General features: G+C 45.6%; 1 protein-coding gene and 1 long non-coding RNA gene across 2 annotated transcripts; one reads left to right on the top strand and one right to left on the bottom strand.

The window, feature by feature from the left end:
• Positions 1 to 347: 347 nt before the first annotated feature.
• On the bottom strand, positions 348 to 24,342 carry LOC118086688 (cytochrome P450 2G1-like). Its single transcript, XM_035118612.3, has 9 exons — positions 24,033 to 24,342; positions 19,260 to 19,422; positions 16,547 to 16,696; positions 13,332 to 13,492; positions 11,452 to 11,628; positions 9,343 to 9,484; positions 4,717 to 4,904; positions 4,285 to 4,426; positions 348 to 2,559 (listed from the first exon to the last, which is right to left on the bottom strand). Exons 1-9 carry the CDS (start codon positions 24,213 to 24,215, stop codon positions 2,378 to 2,380), a joined length of 1,488 nt encoding a protein of 495 aa, XP_034974503.1. The 5' UTR covers positions 24,216 to 24,342; the 3' UTR covers positions 348 to 2,377.
• On the top strand, positions 1,195 to 16,806 carry LOC148685483 (uncharacterized). Its single transcript, XR_015950719.1, has 3 exons — positions 1,195 to 1,326; positions 15,967 to 16,053; positions 16,575 to 16,806. It is a non-coding gene; the product is annotated as an uncharacterized LOC148685483 (long non-coding RNA).
• Positions 24,343 to 24,647: the final 305 nt, after the last annotated feature.

The following is a 24,647-nucleotide window of genomic DNA, read 5'->3' as shown; positions in this document are numbered from 1 at the left end:
TCATACTGACGTCTACAGAAATAGCTGTAGTGTGTTTCTTGTGACTGAGTTCCATATACAGTATCACACAATCCAACACCAAACAAACCTAGGTCATGTAAAGTTCAACCATAAACCACAAAAATGCAACCTGCTGAGAAAATTACATGCAATGTCTAATTTATCTCCACATAGGGGTAAACGCACGCTGTGAATTTTAAATCTATTTTCCATAATTTCCCCCAATCTTTCATTACCCGAAATCTTGTGCCCATTTAATCATTATCCTTCACTTCATCTTTGAGTTCCCAATCTAATAGTAATCTGTAGGTTTTTGATATTTTCTTATTGTTTAATAATAATTTTTCGTCTAATTTATAGATCTGTGTTTCAAATCCATTTTTCTTATCTAGTTTGAAGACGTCATTTACTTGGCTACTTACCTGTAACCAATCCAAGCCTAATTGTTTGAGTTCTTCAAAGTTTTTACAGTAATTTTTAATTGATTTTTCTCTTCCTCTAAAATGTATTGGTATGTCACCCAATTGTAAGACAATTTTTTCTTTTTTACTGCGAAAGCCTCCGGGGTGATAACCACCAAGGTGTCTTTGGTTCTAATAACTTTTGGTATCTCTCCCAGCCACTGTATAAAGACTTTCTAATCTCATGATTGAGGAAGCCTCTGTGTGCTTTAACTTTGTTATAACCCAAATACCTCTGCCAACCAAATTTGTTACCCCACTCCTCTTAGGTCCAATATACTTGTTTTTCAAAATCATCCATTCGTTTATCCAGCAAAGACATACAACCTCATAATATAATTTAAGATCCGACAATGCAAAACCCCCTCTGTTCTTTATCTCCGTCAGTAGTTCATACTTAATTCTGGGTTTTTTTGCCTTGTCATATGAACTTTGCTAGCTCTTTCTGCCACTCCTTGAAAAAGTTTGGACTTGATATCCTGCCTTTCACTCCCCTTCAGGAGTCTCAAAGCGGCTAACACAGGCATCCCCAAACTTCGGCCCTTCAGATGTTTTGGACTACAATTCCCATCATCCCTGACCACTGGTCCTGTTAGCTAGGGATCATGGGAGTTGTAGGCCAAAACATCTGGAGGGCCGCAGTTTGGGGATGCCTGGGCTAACATTTTCCTTTCCCTTCCTCCCCCACAACCAGGGCTGGCTCTAGGTAGAGTCCCGGTGGTGCGGGGTGCCAGGGCGCCGGGCCAGTAGGCGGAAGCCATGCTGCGCCCTGTGAGGGCGGGGGTGCTGGAGCAATCTCCGCCCCTCAGCGCCAGGGCGCCCAACGTGCTCAAGACTGCCCTGCCCACAACAAACACTCTGTGAGGTGAGTGAGGCTTAGAGACTTCAGAGAAGTGTGACTAGCCCAAGGTCACCCAGCAGCTGCATGTGGAGGAGCGGGGAAGCGAACCCGGTTTGCCAGATTACGAGTCCACCGCAACCACTATACCACACTGGCTCTCCTTGAAACAACAAGCGGCTCTCCTGCTTATTATTGGAACAATCTGGAATAAGAATAGCATTTTTGGTAGCACGGACATCTTGATAGTTGAATTCTTCCCCATAATGATTTATTCTACTCCAAATTTCTAGATCTTTTTTTTATCTCCCTCCATACTTTAGTATAATTATCATTGAATAGTTATTTTGTAGATCCAAATTCCTAGATGTTTGATTTTTTTTTGTTATCAATAGACCCGTCTTGTTTTTCATGATCGTCCATATTTTTCAATAAGTTTCATTTCATTTTTATTCAATTTAAAATCAGATATCTCGTGAAATTCATTCTTTACAATGCTTTCAATGTGCTTTCTATTGGGCTTTCTGTTGTTATTGTGAATGTATTCATCAACACAGTGTGCACAGCGAAAGGGGTGTAGAAATAAAAAGCTGTTCACAATATCTTTTCTTAGTTTTATTTTCAAAAACATAACAGCCAAACACTGTAAGTCATCACGCCTCCTCACAAGACATTTGATCAAATTAAATAGTTTCAATTAACCAATTATCCTATCACATTCCTTTCTGCACCCGGTGCAGAAAGTAACTCCCCTTTTAATTAGGCAAAAAGTCAAGAGACCACTGGTCTGCAGGTCAAACTGCAAACGTACACCTCTGAAATCAACCTGTTTCCTGAGTAGCATTATTGACCATTACTGATAAAGAAAAACCAATCTTGACTTAGACCTTGAAACTTCCATTCCAAAAGTCCAGAAGCCTCATTTATATGGCTTCATTCCATGGATTATAGCACACTGGCCACTTCCTCCCAGGCATCACCAGTAATGTTTAGTGTGTGTGCCCCCCCCCCGCAGAAAACCCCCACCCAATTAAATTTGTTGCCCCTTTCCCTGCCCAGCTTCTCAACCAATCGTTCCTCAGCGTGGAACTGTGCAGAGCTGGTAGGCGGGTGGGATGTTTGCAAAACCATTTGCTGTGGCTGTGAGGTCTATGTCCTTAGGGTTGTCGGGGGACTTGAGTGTGAAATGTTGCAGGATGGAAGTCAGGAAGACAAAGAGCTCCATGCGCGCTAGGCTTTCCCCGGCACAGATCCTTTTCCCTGCAGAGAGAATCAAGCAGCACTTTATGGCTTTAGTCTGGTGTTTGATGGTGCAAATTTAATTTAATTTTTTACAAAAAAATTTTTTGTTTTTGTTTTTCAAATTAAAAATTTGCAGAGATATATAAATAATTAAAACAAGATTCCTAGGAATCTCCTGGACTTCCATCCTCCCCTTTGTGGGTCCTATTATTAATCATTTCCTCCCGCATCTTTTATGATAGATACTCCAAATCCTTTGCCTGTTCCATTATGTCCAGAATTCAACCTTACACTACAAGTGATATTCCAATCCTAATAACGATTTTAACTGTTTACAATGGTCCTTAAGATAAGTTGTAAATTTTCCCCATTCCTTACTAAAAATTTGGTTTTCCGATGATACAGAAGTTAGCCCTCTGATTCTGTAAGCAGGCTCTTCCCATTTCTTTGCCAGATGCAAAGATTGAGGCCTTGTGCCCTGCAGCAGTTGGGGGGGGGGGTTGGCAAAAAAACCAAGCAGCTAAAAGCTCTCCTTCCCATCATAGCTGTCAACTTTCGGATTTGAAAATAAGGGATCAGCAGCCTCACCTATCCTGGGGACATTCTACTGTATATTTAACAATCTAGGATAGCAGCGGGAAATGGCGCTGGAATAAGGGAGTTTCCCGCAAAAAAAAAGAAGGGTTGGCAGCTATGCCTTCCCATCCTGTCAGGGAAAGTTCCTCTGCCTTGAATTCTGCCATTAAAGGCACACAGCTTCTGTCCGGGGAAGATAAACGGAAAGAGATAAGAGGCAGCCTTACACAGGACAAGGTCAATTTTGATTTTTTTTTTTAAATCTCTGGTCAACAAAGGTAAAAAGCGTTCTGCGTCTGAAGTGACAAAATGCTTCCAAGCACAAGCCATTCCTATGCGTGTTCTGTTTGTCCTACAAATATGTCACTCCACAGATGCCCACTAGAGGGAATCTGGTTCTTTCTTCTGCAAGTGGCAAGGTCTGTGGATGTATAAAAGACAGACTGACGTGGAGTGGTATCCTTCCAGGTTCATTTGCCGCATTACTGTTTTGGTCTCCTCTCCAGTGATAGGAAGCACAAATAAAGCAGCAATGTCCCCTTTCTGCCCCAACCTTCAAGAAAACCCAAGGTAGCAGTAAAGGTAGTTTATTGATCTTTCTAACTCTGGCATGACCTCCCATAAATAATCAATCAAAATCTTTCTAGTTGTTACTTTTATTTAGGCTATCTTATTGAGTCACAGGGCAACTTAAGCATTCTAAAACAGTCACGCCCGTGTACACAAGTCAACAGAGCAAGAGGCTTTGACAGGCTGTGAAAGGCTGGAGTTTAGCCAGGTGAGAAACAATTCAACTTTTCTGCCACCTGAGGGGTGATTGTACAGTATGTGAGATATTGGCTGGAAACTAGGCTCTGTGGCATGGGGAGGGGCAGCAGCAGCTGGATAATGAGGGGTGGAGGGGTAGATGATAAACTCCCTGGTGTGGTTGCAATGACAATCCTCCCCAAGCCAATAGAGCAAAATACTCTATTGGAGTGTGCAGAGTTTTCACGATGAAAAACGTGTTCATTCAAGAGACTTGAAACGAAAAAATTATGGAGAGAGAGATATATAGATCATGAGAGGGAGATTTGAGGGATGAAAGAGCATTTCGGTCAGGCCAAGTACCCCCACCAGTTAACCTATGAATGCCTCCCCCCCCCCCGGCCCTCCTCAACCTGGTACCTGTGGAGAAGGGCATGAAGGCGTCGTTCTTCTTAAAGCGACCCTCTTCGTCCAAGAAGTGGGCTGGGTTGAAGTTCTCGGGGTCACTAAAGCATTCGGGGTCTTTCAGCGCAGAGGTCAGCAAGGGGATGACATCTGTGCCCTAGAGGCAGGTGAGAGGAGGTGGTATAGAGGAGGGTCTGGATCTGTCACAGTCTGAACTCAGAAGGCAACTGGAAGCCTCTTAGCAGAACCAAATAGAACAGGCAGTGCAAACCCCTCACTTTTCTGGAGAGATTGCCCCTGATTGACCTGGCCTCCTTCCCTCCCTCTAAGGGTAGCATTTGCTGTTCAGGAGCTCCTTGCCAGCCTCTAAACTCCACTCTCCTTTCAATGGCAGCCAGGCAGGGCAACTGGCCACCTTCCTTGGTGCTTCTTATTGGAATGGCTCACCTTAGGCAGTGTGTAGCCCCTGAGCTGCACCGTCCGGGTCAGGGCGTGGGGCAAGTTGGTGGGGATGACGTCACTAAACCTCTGGATCTCGTGGATCACCGCATCTGTGTACGGCATCTGGGCCCGCTTCTCCACCGCCGGCACACGATCCCTCCCGATCACATCATCGATCTCTCGGATCACTTTTTCTGCAGCAGAGACGGGCATAGGGGTAAAGTTGGGCTCCCGTTTATGATACGCATGGAAATGCAGTTTGAAACTGGTTTTAACCTCCACTACCCCCGCCCCCCGAACTCTGGAATTTTGTGAAGCTGCTCCAAATTTCAGTTTTCCAAATTTCAGTTCTCCACATTTCCACATCAGTTTGCAATAATAAAAAATAAAGTGTCACCAACATTTCATTGTGAATTTCTCCTAATACTGTATACACATTTGCATGCAGACCTTTTTTAAAAAAGTAACTGTCCCTGGTTTATTTGCAAACTCAAAACTTACTTGTTTAATCCATTTAATATTATTTTCTATTTCATGATTTAAGTGTTGGTAACTGATTTTGTAATATTCTGATTTTTTTTAAATTATGTTTTCATTCTTTGGGTCTTTAGCTAGAATTTTTTCATTCATACAGACTTCGTTTCTAATTTGTTCCACTTTTGCTTCTCTAATTCTATTTTATATAGCATTTTGTTGTATGTAATAACCTCTTCTAAAGGCTTTGCTTGCATCCCATATTACTCTAATATCTGTTTCCTGAGCCACACAGAAACATATTATTGTTTGTTCTAACTCGCTTGTGGGAATAACTCAGAGGATGTGAATGAAGGAAGGATAACAACAAAGAGAAATAAAAATTACCAGAAGATTTGAAATGCAGTAGGACTATGATGTTGATTAGAGCCCTCCAAAGTTTTGAAGCATGGGGAGCTCCCCCAAAATTATAATTTGGCAGAATATTTGGATTATTTGATATGTATATGTATAATGTGGAACATCTGATATGATATGATTTGATAGTTAAAATGGAAAATTTAATAAAAATGATTTTTTTAAAAAAAGAACACCACCACCACTTTCTGGACATGGCCCAGGACAAAGGAGCGGAACCACTGTATAACAGTACCCCCAGCTCTTAGCCCCTCTAGATGGTTCAGAAGGATGTTATGGTCGATGGTGTCAAAAGCCGCTGAGAGATCCAGCAGAACTAGGAAACAGTTCTCACCTTTGTCCCTAGCCCGCCGGAGATCATCGACCAGTGCGACCAAGGCAGTTTCAGTCCCATGATGAGGCCTGAATCCCGACTGGAAGGGATCCAAATGGTCCGCTTCTTCCAGGCGTGCCTGGAGTTGTTCAGCAACCACTCGCTCAATCACCTTGCCCAAGAATGGAAGATTTGAGACTTGCTAAGAGTTGGCCATATTGGCCACATCTAAAGATGGTTTTTTAAGAAGTGGTTTGATAACTGCCGCTTTCAGCGGGTCTGGGAAGGCTCCCTCACAGAGAGAAGCATTCACCACCCCACGATGCCCATCGCCCAGCCCTTCGTGGCTAGCTTTTATAAGCCAGGATGGGCAAGGATCGAGGAGACAGGTGGTTGGTTTCACTCGTCCAAGCAGCCTGTCCACATCCTCGGAGGTAACAGATTGGAATTGATCCCACACAACTTGACTAGACAGGGCTCTAGCACTTCTCAGCTGTAACATGATTGGGTTGTGATCTGATTTAGGTTGTATTTCTACCTTTCTAATTTTCAAGGTTAAATTGTTTGTAACCCAGATCCTGCCAAATCTTCCTGTCAATTGTTTTGCCTATTAGTGATGCGTGAATTGTTTTTCATTTGGGTATTTATGTCTCCACGCGTCTTTTAAATTTAAATCCTCTACCATTTGGAAGAAGGATTGTGGAAATCTCCCTTCTTTTGATTTCCCCCCTCTTTCCATTCTATCTAATTCCAGTGAGGTGACCCCATTAAGATAACCCATTAGACCAGGGGTGTCAAACTCAAATTCATCCGGGGCCGCATCAGCAGTTTGGTCACCCTCAAAGGGCCGGTTGTGTCTGTAGGACTATGTGTCCACTCTTTATTATCATAAATTATTGTCACTGCATTCAATTATTACTGTTTTTTGTAATAATGTAAGCTCATTCCCGCCCCCACGCGGGAGGGGATGTAAACGAGGGAAATTTGAACAAAAGGTGGGGATTGACGGCTTCCCGGGGGGGGGGGTCAACTAAACCTTCGGCAGGAAGGAGAAAGCCACTGCTGGGATTAAAAACCTGCAGATGGAAAGAGGGCTTTCCTCTCCCGCCCTGCACACACCCAAACCCCGCTAGGCAGGATGCCACACGCTGCTACCCACCCCATGCTTTGGAGAGGGGCAGGAACATGCGGTGCAGCGCCAACTCCCTGCTTTGCTTTTGCATCCTCCCTCCTCAGCGCCAGAGTCCCTTCCCCTCGCACTGAGGGAGTGCAGCGGATTTCCTGAGGAGGAAGGCGGCGGCAGCCCCAGCGGACGTGCATCTTCGCCTCAGAGCTGCTCTTCCCCCCACCTGCGCTGTTGTCGTCTTCGCCGCCGCCTCTCCCTACCGGAACTGCAGGCAGAGGAGGCTTGAAAACCTCCTCCCCCCCCAAAAAATTACCCTCCCACCTACTCAAACCGCGAGGCAATTCCATCTGGAGCCCTACATCACGAGGGGCTGAGAGGAGGCGGCGGCAGAGCGAGAAGAGCAGGAACCCGTGCTGTCGTCGTCGCCTCCCTCCCAGCCGCCCCCCGGGGAGCAGCTCCGCCGGAACTGAGAAGCCAAAGGGTGGCTCGGGGGTGGGGGGCAGAGCAAAAGCCAGGCACCCTCCCGAGTGTCTATGAGGAGAAAATGGGGAAGAGGGAAGAGAAACCTGGCTCCATCAAGAGAGCGGCTGATGCGCTTCGCCTACTTCCCCCTCAGGCTCACTCCGCGTCCCTTTCGCCCGCTCGCTCGCCCACCTCCCGGATGCAGCCGAGGAGAGGAAGGGAAGCGGCGGGCGGCGGCTCCCCAGTGCCGCCTCACTCTCGGAGACAACAGCAAAGCCCGCCAAAAAAAAAAATCCAGCGCTGCTCCGTCCCGGCACCAACTTTGCCGGCGGCGCCTGTAGGGCTTTCCTACCTCCTCGGCGGGCTTCCTCCTCCTCCTCCTGCATCTCACTTCCCCGTCTGGCCGCTGTGCCACCGCCTCCCTCAGCCTCATTCGAAATTGAAATTCCCTGGCCAAGGCCGTCAGCGCGGCTCCAGCGCAGCCCGCAGCCCCGCCCCCGGTTTTGACCCTCGGCCAATCGCAGGCTCCAGAACTACTGTCAGCGGCTACTGTCGGTGGCGGCTACGCGGGCCACATGACGAGGTCTGGCGGGCCGGATTAGGCCCCCGGGCCTTGTGTTTGACACCCGTGCATTAGACTAATCTCTTCATTGATATATTCCAGCATTTTTTCCCCTCAACTGATTTAAAATACTGTGTTTTATTTCCATTTGGTGCATAAATTCCTACAGCTATTATCTTTTCTATCCCTCTTGTTAATTGCACACCCAGTAATCTGTTGCCTTCATCTTTAAAAATTAATTTTGACTCTATTTTTGGGTTTACATATATAACAATTCCCCCTTTTTTGGATATCAGAGAATTTGGTTCCTAATTTCTTGTTATTCAATACTCTTCTGTGTCTTCTAGCCACATGTGTTTCCTGCAGGCAAATTATGTCCCATTTTTCCCCTTTAAAATGTTTTCTATTTTATTTCTCTTTGTTTTATTACTTAAGCCATTAACGTTCCAAGAAATATGCATTCTTATGGATGTTACTTGGCTGGGATGCTGCCTTGCAAAATTCAGAAAGGTGTGAATTTTGAAGGATGGCTGTGTTTCAGATTGCGTACGTTTCAGAAAGTGTCTTTAAATGGGAACTGAATTGAATCCCCCCTTCCCTACTGCCAATGGACTACAGGCCCCCAAGGTGCTTCCTTTGGGAGTCTTGATCGCTACACAGATCTGGATCTTGCTTAAACACACAACGTTAAGAAAAAATAGCCATTTTTTTCCTATGGAGATCTTCTTGGCGTCTTGCTTATATGGTGTCTCTGGGAATGTGCCAGAAGGAGGATATTTAAACTGATATATTCTGGGTTGGGGTAGCCAACAAGTTTCCTTCTAGATATTATTGGGCAACAATTGTCATCTATACCCAACATGGGTAATAGTCCCATGGGTAATATTAATTTACAAGGCCATTAAGAAATTTGGGCCCAGGACACCTTAAGGATTGCTTGATTCCCTGCCTGATCAATGAGGGCTTCAGTGGTCCCCTATGGTTAAGTTGGGCAGCATGTACTCAGTCCTGAATATTACACAGGTAACTGCTGTGGGTCTGATTCTGTGGGAACTCCTTCCTGGCTGAGATCAAACAGGCAGCTCTTGAGAACAGGCAGACTGACCTCTGTTCAAGTCCCTATTTTCTCTCCCTCTGGATAGAGAAGCCTCAAATTAAGACTGCATCACCCACTGCTGGCGCACAAAAGATGGCCAACCCCACTCCCTAAGATAATGCATCCCCTTTTAAACTTAACCTATAAGTGCCCTCCCTTGGCTCACATCCGTCCCCTATTACCTTGCACCTCTGGATATTTCAGCAGAATCAGGAATCCGAAACGGAGTGTGGAGCTCACAGTCTCAGTCCCAGCAACGAACAGGTTGAGAACAGTCATGATCATTGTTTTGAGATGAAACTCGCTCAGAGGGTTTTTGCTCTCCTTCAACAAGAATAATAATTATTTTTATTTATTTATACCCCGCTCATCTGGCTGGGTTTCCCTAGCCACTCTGGGCGGCTCCCAACAGAATATTAAATTAAAAACTTCCCTAAACTTCCCAGAGGCAGGGATATTTTTCAAACAATGACTAAACCTGCCTCCTTTGTAATGACATGGTCTGCTCTTATCGTAGGTGCTCCCCCTGCCTGTGATCACTGAGATCGGGTGTCCCAGTGTATCTCCCCCCCCCCCGGTGGAATCTGCCCCAGCCATTCTGTTGCCTGGGGTCCACTCCCAGGCAACCCTGACCCTCTCCCCTTAAGAACAGAACACAAACTATACAATAAACCAATAAAACAGTAGAAACCAATAATAAGAATAATTACAATTATACTAAAATTAAACTAATCTCCAGCCCCAACTAAAGGTTTATCCCACCACCAACAGAGCAAAAACAAAACAAGAACCCCAAAATTTTAAACGTCACAGTTTAAAAACTATTTAAAAACATTTAAAAGCATTATTGACATTTGCCCCAACCCCAAAGTTTGTTCCACTGAGTGCGGGCTCTTCAGTCCCCGCAGCAGGGCAGTGTCCCTTTGGCCTCCCAGGAATCTGAAGCAGAGATGGGCGAGTCTAGTCCCCGACTCGTAGGCCAGGTGGAAAACTGCCTACCATGCTCTTCAAATTGGTTTTCTCCACAAAATGACTGATCTCTTACTCCGTCTTTAAATCCCGTCTTAAAAAAGGCAATGCCCTGAAGGTGTTCACACACTTCTCTCAAACACAACAGGCCTACAAGGTAGGCCACCATCATTATTCTATTTTTTAAGAGAGCAATCCTATGCTCCCTGGGGAAGGTGGCTGAGAGGCCAGAGGAGCCTGTGAGATGGATTAGCTGGCATCTCCCCCCCCCCTCCATTCAAAGGACTAGATCTACACCAGCCAAGACTTTTAAGTGTACTAGATTCTTTCCCACTGAAGCCAAACAGAGGCCAAAGTCAAAGGGTGGGGGGAGAGAGAAGTTAGCTGCCCACATTCCACACTGGCCACAATGAGTCAACATGGCAGTTGCTTCGCCACAGATTCTTTTTGCTAGTCTCTCCCCATCCCTCCCCATGTAGGATCACACTTTTATTTATAAGTTTATATTCCACTCTTCAGTCTATGTGCCCCTAGAGCAGATTACAAGATTTCCATTTAAAAGACACACACACAACACACACACACAAGCAAAAGAATAACCAACCACTTAATATAATACTTCATAAGAAAGAGTGGAGCAGCCAGAAAGTGCCAGCATTTAAAACAGAGCTGAAAAGATCTAGTAAGGCTGGCCCAATATTAATTATTATTATTAATTTATTGAATTCATATACTGACCTATACCCAGAGGTCTCAGGTTAGTTCACAGAAAAGTTCAAAATATTTAAAATCAAAATAAAAGCAATAACCAAGTAACCGCCCCCGCCCCCCAGAGCCACATTTTAAAAGGGTATTGGATGCCCACCAGGTCAACCAAAGGTCTGGTTAAAAAGGAACGCTTTTGCCTGGTGCCTAAAGTTGTATAGTGAAGGCACCAGGCAAACTTCCCTGGGGAGAGCATTCCACAGACGAGGAGCCACTGCAGAGGAGGTGCCATTCTCTGTTGCCACCCTCCGGACCTCTCGAGGAGGCGTCACACGAAGAAGGGCCTCAGAAGATGATCTCAGGGTCCGGGTAGACAATAAAGAAGTCTTGCCCTGGTGCCTGAGGGATATCAGTCCAACTAGTCTGCCTGTAGACTACCCTCCCTTCCCTCCCTCCCTCCCTCCCTCCCTCCCTCCCTCCCTCCGTGGTCTCCATTTGCCTCATTTCACCTCTGAAGACCCCAAGGGAGTCATCTTCATTGGGCTGGTTGAGGATGGAGAAGGTCATTGCTATGAGCAAATAGCCATTTATAACCCATGGTTATAAAAGAAGGATACCTTTTTCATTTGAATAAGGAAGCAGTCGATAAAATCCCGGGGGTTCTCGGGGTCAAGCGACGCTTCGTTCACCTTGACCCTCTCGGCCACGAAGTCGTAGATGTCATCCAAGTTCTGGAACATCTTCTTATGGGGCCCTGGCAGGAACCTCATGATCCACGGAAACATCTCGTACAGCTGCACGAAGAGCAATGATCTGTCATGTTTCAAGCATTCGTCCTTCAAGCACCTTGATGTTGCTTCTGACACCCATAGCCTTTCCTCAATGATGGCTCATTATGAAATAGACACTGAGTTAGGGTTATGGCAGCCCTCCCTAACCTGGTGCCATCCGTGATGGTGGAGTCCAGGAGAGACGGCTGAGATGGTGGCGAGGCCTCCACCATTATGTATCTGTACAGCCCAAACTTTCCCACCAAATAGATTTCCATCACCTTTGATCACTCGCTAACATCTTGGGTATCTGAAGAAGTGTGCATGCACACGAAAGCTCATACCAAAGACAAACTTAGTTGGTCTCTAAGGTGCTACTGGAAGGAATTTTTTATTTTTTGTTTTAATATCTTGGGTGTCACCAGTTTTCTTTTAGTGCTGCCTGCTCCTGGATGTCGCTCCCAGAAGGCCAATTATGGTGGTCTCATTTCAACCCCTCCTAAAAATCTTATGCTTCCCCCTAAGTAGTGTTATCTGTTTTAGCAAGTTTTCTTCAGTGGGTCTTAAGTCTGGGGTCTCCCCTCCCCTCTCGAGACCACCCCACAACTCTCCAAGGGTGTTTCCGTGCTGATTATGAATGAATGAATGAAATCTTTATTACGAAAAGCTATAAGCCGTCACAATTGTTCACAATGCGTAGGGTACAAATAATTAATTTAAAACTGAACAGCAAAGCAAACATACAAAAAATGCAAAAATCACACCTGCACATGTTAAGCACTCCACTTTTTCACACTCCCCCTTATGTTACTTATCTTGGTGCCTAGCTCTCAACTTACTTGCGGCCAGGGCAAATTTTGCAACCTGTGCAGTAATAAATACGTTATTGCCAGCCAGCAAAATAGAGATTTGCTCAAGGGGAGGTCGGTTGGAGACAGAGCAAAGGATGTAATTGAGGGATTTTTGTCTAGGGGATGTATATAAAGGGCACCGTAACAAATAGTGTTGGATGTCCTCCACCTCTCCTGACTCACAGATGCAGAGTCTTTGGTACACAGGGGTGTTATTAAATCTTTCCGTTAGATATGTGGAAGGCATACAATGAAGATGCAAAGCTGTGAATGCTTTTCTAAGTGGTGACTGGTTATGGGGCTGCTACTCCTCAAGCATGCAAGATTTTAGCTGCATCCACATCATCAGCATCTAAATGCCAGTCTGTATTTCCTCCCATTTCATCTGGATTTGCCCTTTTCCACAGAAAATCTGCTAAATTAAAAGCATAAATGGTTGTCAATCTCTGAATGACCTCTTTGCTAAGCTAAGCCTCCCATCTGGAAGCACCTTAGATAGGCGGAAACAGAACACTTGTCAAACTTGTGGCAATAAAACTCCATACATCAAAAAAGCACGTCGGTGAACCTTCCTTTGGTTTGTCCTGCTGCCTCATTAAGGTTCCCAAAGTAGAAAAACAACAGCATCACCTGACCTTGCCTCTCCTCTCAGACCTGGAAGCCTACCAAGGAAAGTGAATCAACAAAATTTTGTGCTGCTCTCAATCAACAAAATTTTGTGTGCTGCTCAAATCCCAACTAAGTTAAAGATTCATCAGGCTGGATTTGCAGCCAGCCTTGGCCTCCAGTGAGGAGAAAGGGGACGGTTCCTCTGGGATCTCCCTTGCAGGGCAACTTCTCAGCCCACCTTCCTCGCTCCCCAGCCAAAGTTCTCACCTGGCCCCAAGTGTTGCTCATCACCACAAAATTCTCATTGATCTTGGCTAGCAATGAGAGGAAGTCTTTGTCTTCGTAGTCAAAGCGCTGACCAAAAACAATGGAACAGATGACGTTGGAAACAGACCGGCTCAGGAAGAACGTGGGGTCAAAGGGGGAACCTGCAGGGAGAATGGGAGCCATGACATGAAAACCAGGATTCAACCCTTGTCTTTTGCTAGTGGTGAACTTTGCAAGTCTGGGCCTTAGTCAGTCTGCAGAGTAGACAAGCCAACGGCCCCTGACCTACCACTCTTTCAGGACCTGTTCTGTGCACCTGGCATGAACTGTGCTTGGAGTTGGGAGGTGAGGGAAGAGTGTAAATGCAATGGTAAGAGAGAGGAGGGAATTGAGCAGAGAACAACAACTGGGAATAAGATGGTGGTTTGGAAGGGAGAGAGGTTGGAGGCTAGTCAGGATTCAATGGGTGGGGTTTAGGGGATCGCTTGTTCTCATTGCAATCATTCCTGACTTCAGTTTGCTGTGAATGTACAGTGGTACCTCGGTTTATGAACACAATTGGTTCCGGAAGTCTGTTCATAAACTGAAGCGTTCATAAACTGAAGCGAACTTTCCCATTGAAAGTAATGGAAAGTGGATTAATCTGTTCCAGACGGTCCGCGGAGTACTTAAACTGAAGCGTTCATAAACTGAAGCGAACTTTCCCATTGAAAGTAATGGAAAGTGGATTAATCCGTTCTAGACGGGTCCGCGGAGTACTCAACCTGAAGTGTACTTAACCCGAAGCAAGGGTGTAATTGGTTCCCAAAGTCTGTTCATAAACTGAAGTGTTCATAAACTGAAGCGAACTTTTCCATTGAAAGTAATGGAAAGTGAATTAATCCGTTCCAGATGGGTCCGCGGCGTTCGTAAACCGAAAATTTGTAAACCGAGGTGTTCATAAACCGAGGTTCCACTGTATTAGTAATGTTCGTCAATAAACCCTCTGGCCATTGATAACCCTGGATAATGCCCTTCAGTTCTGCAGATGGAAGCACATTAAATTTAATGCTTTCCTAAATTTTGGAGTACTGTAGTCAGATTGATCAGATGATCAGCAAGAGTTGAGAGCCTGCCCTCTGTTGGAAAAAATAGAAGCTGCATTTATATAATTTTGCAACTCGATATCCCAGATGCGTTGGTGTATGTTTTCTTTGGCTTTTACATAACTCATGGCAAGAAAGGAATTCGGTGAGAATCCTAGACTGAGTACTTTCTTATTTACTATCTTCTTCCACCTTGACTGAAATGTATCAGTAAAGGTCAAGGGGGCCAGTCCTTTAGGCATAGATAACAATTTACTTATATCAAGATCTGAGACGCAATAGAAATTTGTCCAGTTTCTAATTGTAAAACTACATTGGGCACACATATTAGAAAGCTGAGAACAGTTCTCAGAATTTTGTTCGGACAGATTCTAGAGCCTCAAAACAGTTAAATGTACACACTTATGCCCCACATATCATTTGTGGTAATATATTAACATTAAACCTGGATTGCTTGACTTAAAAAAGAAAGCAATGAATGAGTTATAACTCAGTTGTGCATTTGCAATCACATTTGACACTTGAGTTTTCCAGGAACTGATAACTTGTAGAATTGCTCCCAAATACTTATAAAATTTGACCTGTTCAATTTTATATCTGTCGATTTGCCAGTGATGTTTACACAGTTTTGGGTAAAGACTAGAACTTCATTTATCATAGTTACTTGCCGGTTGTTCTGTATTACCCTAGTAATCCAAAGCTCTTAATAGCTGTCTCAAACCTACATGTGACAATGGCTGAAGTACTGCAGAAGAGCGGGGGTGAAGCATCCCAGAAACACATCCAGCTGTTGTAGATCATTTTCCTAATCAAACCAACACTTAAAAGTTTGCACCCCTCAGTTCAACCTTGGGTGGTACTTTGCGGTCTTCTCCAGACTCCTCCATGCTGCAGTTCCCAACTGTGCTCTCCCAACACTTTCCATTATTCTAGCTCTCTTAAAGTGTTTCAGTCACTTATGTCTAACAGGTTTTCAACTCCTGCTCTTCACATTTCTCACTTCAATTCTTTTCTACTAATTACCTAGGTAACTTATATACAATTTCCATTCCCTCTTCCAACCTTGAAGCCAGTCAGGGGCAGAATAATGTTGGCGGTTATGTTTCTATTTCCCCTTAATTGCAAGGTTTCTAAGATGAACTCTTCTGTGCAGTACCTCCTGAACATACACCCCCCCCACTTGTACTTTTAACTACAAGAACCTTCAAAATAAAAAAAGCACACCATTTTACTGTTGGATGAAAGTGAATGCATTTAATAATAAAAATAATAATTTTATTATTTATATCCCGATCTGGCTGGGTTTCCCCAGCTACTCTGTGTGGCTTACAGCACATAAAAATTGTAAAAGATTAAACATTAAAAATTTTCCCGATACAGGGTTGCTTTCAGATGCATCCCTCTCTTGCGTTTGTAGTTGATGCATATGTTACTTTAAAGCACATGAGGGCACTGTTTGTCTAGTGACCTAGGCACACTCTGCTTCTACTATATCTAAGCTAACTCCACCACTAAAATCTGAGCCATTTTTGTTTGCTGTTTCTCACCAGACAAGATGTCTGCTATTTCTCTCTTTCCATTTCCACTCAACCTGTAAATAGTTCCTGCGTGAATAAAGCCTCTGAACTCCAGAAACTGTAAGTGATCTTTTCAATCCAACTCAAGCTGCCAGGTCTGCTAACATTTACTGCCCCAGTTTTACAACCAAAAACTCAACACAAAATGGCTTTAAGTTCTATTTATTCACAACCATGCTTGAAGCATGGACATGTACCTAGCCACTGCTACTTACGATGCATAAATAATATAACAGTTATATACTGTTTGATTGTAATAAAACCTCAAAGCAGTTGACTTACTCACACAGTGCTGTTGGCATGGTAAGACTATGATGCACCTCTATAGAACTGGTGGCATCCCAACATCCTACACAAAGTATCTTTATTATCTGTAGACAACCCAGCCAGATGGGCAGGGTATAAATATTAAATTATTATTATTATTATCATTATTACCTTGCGATGCCATTGGGGATTGAACCTGTGACCTACATGCCAAGCAGTTGCTCTACCATGGAGCTATGACTTTCCCCCTATTTCACAGTACAAGAAAGGAGGAAAATATCCTGACCGTCAGTTTTTCTGAATTCCTCCAACAGGAACTGGGACTCTTCCTGGATTCGCTCTTCGATGGACCGTTTCCCCATTCCAAAATTCCGCAAGGTGCTGAGTGTAAACCGACGGAGTTGCTTCCAGCGTTCCCCGTTGGCAAAAGCAATCCCTGAAAATGCAGAAACAAAGAAACAAAACCCAACCCCCTCAGCAGCCAATGACAGCAAACGGAGAACCCTACAAATTTCATCCTTCCAGATTTGTTTCCCCTGCTTTCATTCTTCTGGATAACCCTGTTTGCGCATTAATCTGCTCTCATGTTGGGTGGTTCATAGAGCCCCAGCAGAGATTTAAAATCATACAACATGCAGCAAAGTAAAGCATGGAAATAAAGGCTGTTAGACCTTTAAAATATCCCCTTCTTCCAAAGCTCCCTGCTTCCCTTAGCTGAGAAGGAGACCACCTGTTTGATAACTGAAAAATGGTTTACTTACAGACTCTTCAAAAGTTGCCTCCAGAAAAGACAGAGGTGGTATCTTGCATTCGAAAAAGTGGTAAACGTTTCTAAATTATTTGTGTTGTTGTTGTTGTTTAGTCGTTTAGTCGTGTCCGACTCTTCGTGACCCCATGGACCATAGCACGCCAGGCACTCCTGTCTTGCACTGCCTCCCGCAGTTTGGTCAAACTCATGTTCGTAGCTTCGAGAACACTGTCCAACCATCTTGTCCTCTGTCGTCCCCTTCTCCTAGTGCCCTCAATCTTTCCCAACATCAGGGTCTTTTCCAAGGATTCTTCTCTTCTCATGAGGTGGCCAAAGTATTGGAGCCTCAGCTTCACGATCTGTCCTTCCAGGGAGCACTCAGGGCTGATTTCCTTCAGAATGGATAGGTTTGATCTTCTTGCAGTCCATGGGACTCTCAAGAGTCTCCTCCAGCACCATAATTCAAAAGCATCAATTCTTTGGCGATCAGCCTTCTTTATGGTCCAGCTCTCACTTCCATACATCACTACTGGGAAAACCATAGCTTTAACTATACGGACCTTTGTCGGCAAGGTGATGTCTCTGCTTTTTAAGATGCTGTCTAGGTTTGTCATTGCTTTTCTCCCAAGAAGCAGGCGTCTTTTAATTTCGTGACTGCTGTCACCATCTGCAGTGATCAAGGAGCCCAAGAAAGTAAAATCTCTCACTGCCTCCATTTCTTCCCCTTCTATTTGCCAGGAGGTGATGGGACCAGTGGCCATGATCTTGGTTTTTTGATGTTGAGCTTCAGACCATATTTTGCGCTCTCCTCTTTCACCCTCAATAAAAGGTTCTTTAATTCCTCCTCACTTTCTGCCATCAAGGTTGTGTCATCTGCATATCTGAGGTTGTTGATTTTTCTTCCGGCAATCTTAATTCCGGCTTGGGATTCATCTAGTCCAGCCTTTCGCATGATGAATTCTGCATATAAGTTAAATAAGCAGGGAGACAATATACAACCTTGTCGTACTCCTTTCCCAATTTTGAACCAATCAGTTGTTCCATATCCAGTTCTAACTGTAGCTTCTTGTCCCACATAGAGATTTCTCAGGAGACAGATGAGGTGATCGGGCACTCCCATTTCTTTAAGAACTTGCCAAAGTTTGCTGTGGTCGACACAGTCAAAGGCTTTTGCATAGTCAATGAAGCAGAAGTAGACGTTTTTCTGGAACTCTCTAGCTTTCTCCATAATCCAGCGCATGTTTGCTATTTGGTCTCTGGTTCCTCTGCCCTTTCGAAATCCAGCTTGCACTTCTGGGAGTTCTCGGTCCACATACTGCCTAAGCCTGCCTTGTAGAATTTTAAGCATAACCTTGCTAGCGTGTGAAATGAGCGCAATTGTGCGGTAGTTGGAGCATTCTTTGGCACTGCCCTTCTTCGGAATTTGGATAAAGACTGATCTTCTCCAATCCTCTGGCCATTGCTGAGTTTTCCAAACTTGCTGGCATATTGGGTGTAGCACCTTAACAGCATCATCTTTTAAAATTTTAAATAGTTCAGCTGGAATATCATCACTTCCACTGGCCTTGTTATTAGCAGTGCTTTCTAAGGCCCATTTGACTTCACTCTCCAAGATGTCTGGCTCAAGGTCAGCAACCACACTACCTTATTATTTGTATAGAAATACAAAGGTGGCTTGCTAAAGCCATACAGTCTAAGCATCCAGGTTAGACCTCCTTAGTGATAGGATTCACATGGTGGAACAATAGAGAACAAAGGGTTTGGTAAACCTTCTCCCAAGGTGAGGGGGTGTGGCATGGTAGCTTACTCTGTGGTCTTAACCCCTCCATCCATTTATTAGAGTTAAACATGTTGGTTATACGAGGCTAGATATATCCTACAGTTGGGACTGGTGCTCCCAACATCCCCAGCCAACTCAGCAAGAATGATGGGAATTGTAGTCCAGCAATATCTGGGCACCAAGGTTGAAGGGGACTGCTCTAGGCAACCAGGATTATTTGCAAGCGCTGGGATGCTGTCCAACATCAAGAGGTGTTGTGGTCAGAGCTCCTTAGAGAGCTACAAAAATAAGAAGAACTGCCAAAGTGGGTGAAGGTGAAGACATCGGGCTGTTGAGATTCTAGAGTAGCAAAACATGCTTCAGTTGGGTTGCTTACTGGGAATGGCCCTGCAAATATACTAATATGGAAGACTAGTACAGACTTGTTTCTGCTGTGGCTTCATGGAATTGACTGATCCCTTTGGAACTCACCGAAACCCTGAACGAAGTCGTCCACTGTGGCCAAGTACCCTCTACTACTGAACTCTTCGGCATGGTCCACCAGGGCTTCCTTGATGGCCTTGTATCCATACAAGATGACCACCCGTCGGGGGCCCAAGTGAACTGTGAACACTGGTCCATACTGGTCTCTTAGCTGCAATGAGAGCAAGGCAGGGTCATTAGTGATCTTCCCTGGGACATATCGTATTGGTTGTAAGTCATTTTGGGTTGTCCTGGGCCAAGATGAAAAGCCTAACAAATTCCATAAGAATGCGCAGAAATGGCGAAACTTACCAGAAGAATAAGAAATGAAGATAACAAACGGGAAATAGTTTATTGAATATTTACAGATAAAGACATTGGCAAGATTATTGTAATAACCTGCAGTTTCATAAGAGAATATATTTAAAGTAGATAATTAAATGAGTAAATTGAATGAATTTGGATATGCGGAAGATATTAAAAAATAAATTTAAGGAACCGCAGAAAGGGGTGGGGGGAGGAAGTCAATCTTTGAAATGTTAAATTGATTGTAAAACTAATGAAATGTATAAACTTGAAAAGTATAGATGTAAAGGTGACTCCCTACAGGGAGCCAGCCCAGGGGCGTAGCCAGGATCAAAACTAGGGGGGGGGGCAAGCCATGGTCGTTCAGGGGTGGGGCCAAGGCACAGAAGGGGAGGGGCCACGAAGTGGGCGGGGCTAAAGGGCCAGCGGGCCTGATGACATTGTGGCGGCGGCAGCAGCAGCGGCCACCTTGTGCTTCTGGGGCTGGTAGCGTTGGCGGCTACCCTGCTTGGCTGGAGAGGACGGGAGGGTCGGGCAGGCGAGAGGGGGTGGCAGGGCGGGCGAGGGCGAGGCAAGACACGGCCGCAGCCACGACGGCTCCGAGGCGTTGCTGCATATCAGCATAATATTTCAACCATGGTTCAAGCCCCACCTTAGGAAAAAAATCCTGCATTGCAGGGGGTTGGACTAGATGACCCTTGTGGTCCCTTCCGACTACAATTCTATGATTCTATTGATATATTACCATAGCATATGCATCATTCTGCTTTCTTGAATTGTCCTACTCCTAGGCATAGCATCCAACTCCTAGAGGCCTAGGTGCCCCCCCCCAATTACTGGTAAATACCGTATTTGAAAGAGTCATCCCCCCATGTTGATGGGCTTTCTATGTGGGGCTTATCTGCCCCCCCCGTATTTTATTAAGGATGGAAGAGGGAGGGAAGGAAGGAAGAAATAGAGAGAGAGATAACTCATATTTGTGGGTGTCTCTGGATGACGCTGTGATGCTGGAACTCTGCAGCAAGAGGACAGGAGGGTCAGGCAGGTGAGAGGGGGTGGAAGGGCGGGCGAGGGCGGGGCAAGGCATGGCCGCAGCCACGACGGCTCCGAGGCGTTGCTGCATATCAGCATAATATTTCAACCATGGTTCAAGCCCCACCTTAGGAAAAAAATCCTGCATTGCAGCGGGTTGGACTAGATGACCCTTGTGGTCCCTTCCGACTACAATTCTACAATTCTATTGATATATTACCATACCATATGCATCGTTCTGCTTTCTTGAATTGTCCTACTCCTAGGCATAGCAGCCAACTCCTAGAGGCCTAGGTGCCTCCCCCCCCCAATTACTGGTAAATACCGTATTTGAAAGAGTCATCCCCCCATGTTGATGGGCTTTCTATGTGGGGCTTATCTGCCCCCCCCCGTATTTTATTAAGAATGGAAGAGGGAGGGAAGGAAGGAAGAAATAGAGAGAGGGATAACTCATATTTGTGGGTGCCTCTGGGTGACGCTGTGATGCTGGAACTCTGCATGTACAGGAGCCTTGTAAGCAGCTTTCTCTCTGCTTGATTTACAGCAGGCACGTCCAACAGGTAGATTGTGATCTACCAGTAGATCACTGGATGTCTGTGGTAGATCACTGGTAGGTCACTGGCACCCCTAAAAAAAGCTCACCCAAAATTTTCCTCCTCCCTCAAAAAAGTTGAACTATGACCTGAAGCCCTAAACAAAAATGGGCCTCCCTCTCTCCTAAAAGAAGCTTCCCTTCCTTTAAAAAAAACAACTCAACAGCTTTGACCTGAACCCCCCAAAAGGGGGTAGATCACCCCCAGTTTTAAACTCTGAGTAGATCAGAGTCTCTTGGGAGGTGGCCACCCCTGATTTACAGTATACAGATGCAGGAGGAGGGGCAGACTGGAACACCAATGCTTTTTATAAACATCACTGTGTCTGTCAAAGCTACAGCCTCCCCCCTTTATTATTCACTTCTTTTTAGCCTTGCAGAGCCACCTTAGTCAAATTGAATCCTCTGAGTCTGCACCCTCATTAAATCGCCAATAGAACTCTTAATGCTCCTGAATGCTCATTAACAACTCCCACTTAAGAACAATGGGGTGAAATGGTCAGCTATCGAATCTTGCCTGGGGATCATAGCTGCCAAGTTTTCCCTTTTCTCGCGAGGAAGCCTATTCAGCATAAGGGAAAATCCCTGTAAAAAAGGGATAACTTGGCAGCTATGCTGGGGATATATGCTCCATTGTCTTAACTGCTTAACTACTGGTAGCCACTTTGCTTTATTTATTTGATGTGTTTTTGTTACTGCTGTGTTTCCCCCCCCCCCCCAGCAAGCAGAGACTTAGCTGCTCTTGCTAAAGCAAAGCCCTTTCCACTTCAGTTTTTGGAGGGGAAAAGTGCTGGTTATGGTCTGTAAATTACATTAATTTTTTTGCTTCTAGGGGGGGCAGCTGCCCCCTCCTGCCCCCCCTGCCTACGCCCTTGAGCCAGCCCCCACCATCCTAACATCCACCTTGCCAAGCACAGGGAGCTGCAGTGGGTCTGAAGCAGCCGGGGGGAAGGGAGAGACTCGGAGGGAGAGAGCGGCCAGCATGTGGAAGGATGGGAAAGCCCAGGGGAGGAGAAATGCAGGCAAGGGCTCCGGGATGCTGGAGAGCCATTGCACTGCTTTGGCCAGGAGGAGGCTGAGAGGGCATCGCTCCTTCCAGCGCAAGAGTTAAGAAGAGCACCGTGATGCAGGGAGGCGTTTTGGGGTGCCCCGACTACTTTGCTGGCGTAGGAACAGACATACGCCATTGCTGGATTCTGGTTCGGACTGAGAGGTCATGTTTTAAGCTATCTCTGCACTGAAAATACAATGCACAATAAAAGTATTTAAAGACAAACTGGACTCAAGCGGAGTTACTCTAGAGTAGCCACGACGACCCTCTGACAATAATTAAAAACTAACAAATTCAATAAGTAATAAGTAATATCCCTGCTAGCCTTTGCCTCCTGCCGTGGCCCATCTAGCACAGCCCTCTAACAACCCGATGCCCTACAGATGTTTCGAACTACAACTCCCATTGGCCCCAGCCTGCGTGGCTGCATAATGCTAGGGATGATGGGACAACTGCTGTGCTGGCTGGAGCTGATGGGAAGTGCTGCCCACTGCAACATCTCGGCACCATCTAGTTTTCTACTTGACTATCAGCCGCTGCTCTCCGAGGCCTTAAGTGAAGGACGTTCCCCCTGCTGCTCACTGGGATCTGTGGGCAGGCAGAGCACCAGCTCCACCATGGAGCAAGGTGCCCCAACCTGGTGCCCCACCCGGACTGGCTGCATTCACGGCGTTGGAACCTGAACCAACAAGGGCGCCTTGGTATCGGTTTTGGTGCAATTGCGTTACCTCCCAAAACAATGCAGATCATGACGCAAGGGCCCCGGCGCAGCTCCAGCGCTGGAGTCACGCTGGTGGTAAATCCCCCTTTGTCTTTGTTCTCGCCACAAGGCTCTTCTTCTGCCCCCAGAAAGAGCCCCACCCGCCCCACCACCCTAACAAGCCTTGGCACATTTTCTCCGAGAGGGTAACCCGATACCCTTTCAAAGGGCTGCACCTCTTGGGAACAGGCGGTGGCTGGGAAATTTAATACCCACCACCTCTGCAAACTCCATGGGCACACAGGCTTATCTCGCTGTAGCCAGAGGTGGGTATTAATCCCAGTTTATTAATGCACATCTGTGGCCCACTTTCGGTTAATTAAATAAGACTGAAATTTGCTGCTGGTTGCATCCATTCATTTGCTTTCCTCCTTCAAACGATAAGCCAGACTTGTGAGTGGAAATGGCCTTCAATCTAAAAGCAGATAGAAAGATGTGCAAGAAAGGGAAGGAAGCACGTGAGGGAGAGGTATAGAAATTTAGAGGTGAAAACAAAGCAGATAGATTGCAAAGTATTCCTTAAAAGAGGGGAAATGGGATAGGCCTATGAATTTGCTCAGAGTCAGAGGTCCAGCAAAGTCAGCAAAAAAGGAGAGACCGACAGTGGAAAGTGCAGTTTTATATGTTAGGCGGACAAGAACTCAGAGCAGAGCCTAGCAAAAGCAGGAAATAATAGAAAGAGAAAGTGGCTCTGAATAGAATGAGAAGAGGGTTGGGGTTTTATTGGTCACCTTGTTCGCCCAGCTTTAATTTTCTTTTTTAATTACAAGGTTCTAGCCCTCGTGATTCTCATCTTGACACTTGTCTTGAGGCAGGAGAGCCTCAAAGGAAAGGGGCAATGGTAGATCGCTTAGTCCTCATGCAGAAGGCCCTGGGTGCGATCCCTGGCATGGCCACTCAAAGGCTGAGGTCATACAAGTGATGATGACAAAGATATCTCTTGCCCTGAGGCTCTGGAGAGCTGGGGCTGCCAGTCAGAGTGGACAAGACTGGACAAACAGTCTGACCTCTGCAAAGACGGGTGCTGTCGCCACAGCTTACCTTCTTGAATGACGTGAGCATGTCATGGGTCTTCAGATCCAGCAAGTTGCCCAGGATCGGGAGGGGCGTAGGCCCCGGGGGCAGCTGCCTTCTCTGAGCCATTTGGCTCCATGCTGAGAGGAGGACCAAGGCTGAAAAGCAAACCACCAGCAAGGCCAAGAGGCTTTCTGCCAGCTCCATCATGCCCGAAGCAAATGGAGAGGGAGGTTTACCTGGGGACCTAGGGAACTAACAGAGCCACACCTGCCCTCGCACGGCGGGGCTGATGAAAGCAAACAAAAATCAGCGTGACTGGTGCAAATCTTGGAAATCTTCACCTTTATAGCAGAACCTGTAGCCTTGGTAAACATAATTTGTACCCAGCCCAGCCCTGAACATGCTGTCTATGGCTGTATGCCCTTTGCTCCCAACTCCCAGAATGTAAATTGCCTTTGGTGCATGAGATGGCAGTTTCTTCATGGGGAGTTCCTGCACCTTTTTTTTTAATAAGTATTGCTTAAAAGCAACAGCTGCAAGAGGAGCAGGTGTTGCAGCAGAAACAACCATTTTGTGGAATCTTGGAGACCAAGGCCATCATACATAGGCAAGTTTTTAAGCATCAAAGCAGCCTCCCCC

This window comes from Zootoca vivipara, chromosome 6, assembly GCF_965207765.1.
Source record: "Zootoca vivipara chromosome 6, rZooViv2.hap1.1, whole genome shotgun sequence".
Taxonomy (NCBI): Eukaryota; Metazoa; Chordata; class Lepidosauria; order Squamata; family Lacertidae; genus Zootoca; species Zootoca vivipara.
The sequence above is the reverse complement of the archived record's forward strand: the minus strand, read 5'-3'. Positions and strand labels throughout refer to the sequence as shown.

Excerpts from the sequence above, each read along its gene's own strand:
- LOC118086688 (XM_035118612.3), bottom strand. The coding sequence starts at position 24,215 with ATGATGGAGCTGGCAGAAAGCCTCTTGGCCTTGCTGGTGGTTTGCTTT. Across the intron at positions 13,493-16,546 it reads GGAATTCAGAAAAACTGACG|GTTCCCCCTTTGACCCCACG; the intron begins GTCAGGATATTT and ends TTCTCCCTGCAG. Across the intron at positions 9,485-11,451 it reads TCCTTATTCAAATGAAAAAG|GAGAGCAAAAACCCTCTGAG; the intron begins GTATCCTTCTTT and ends TTCTTGTTGAAG.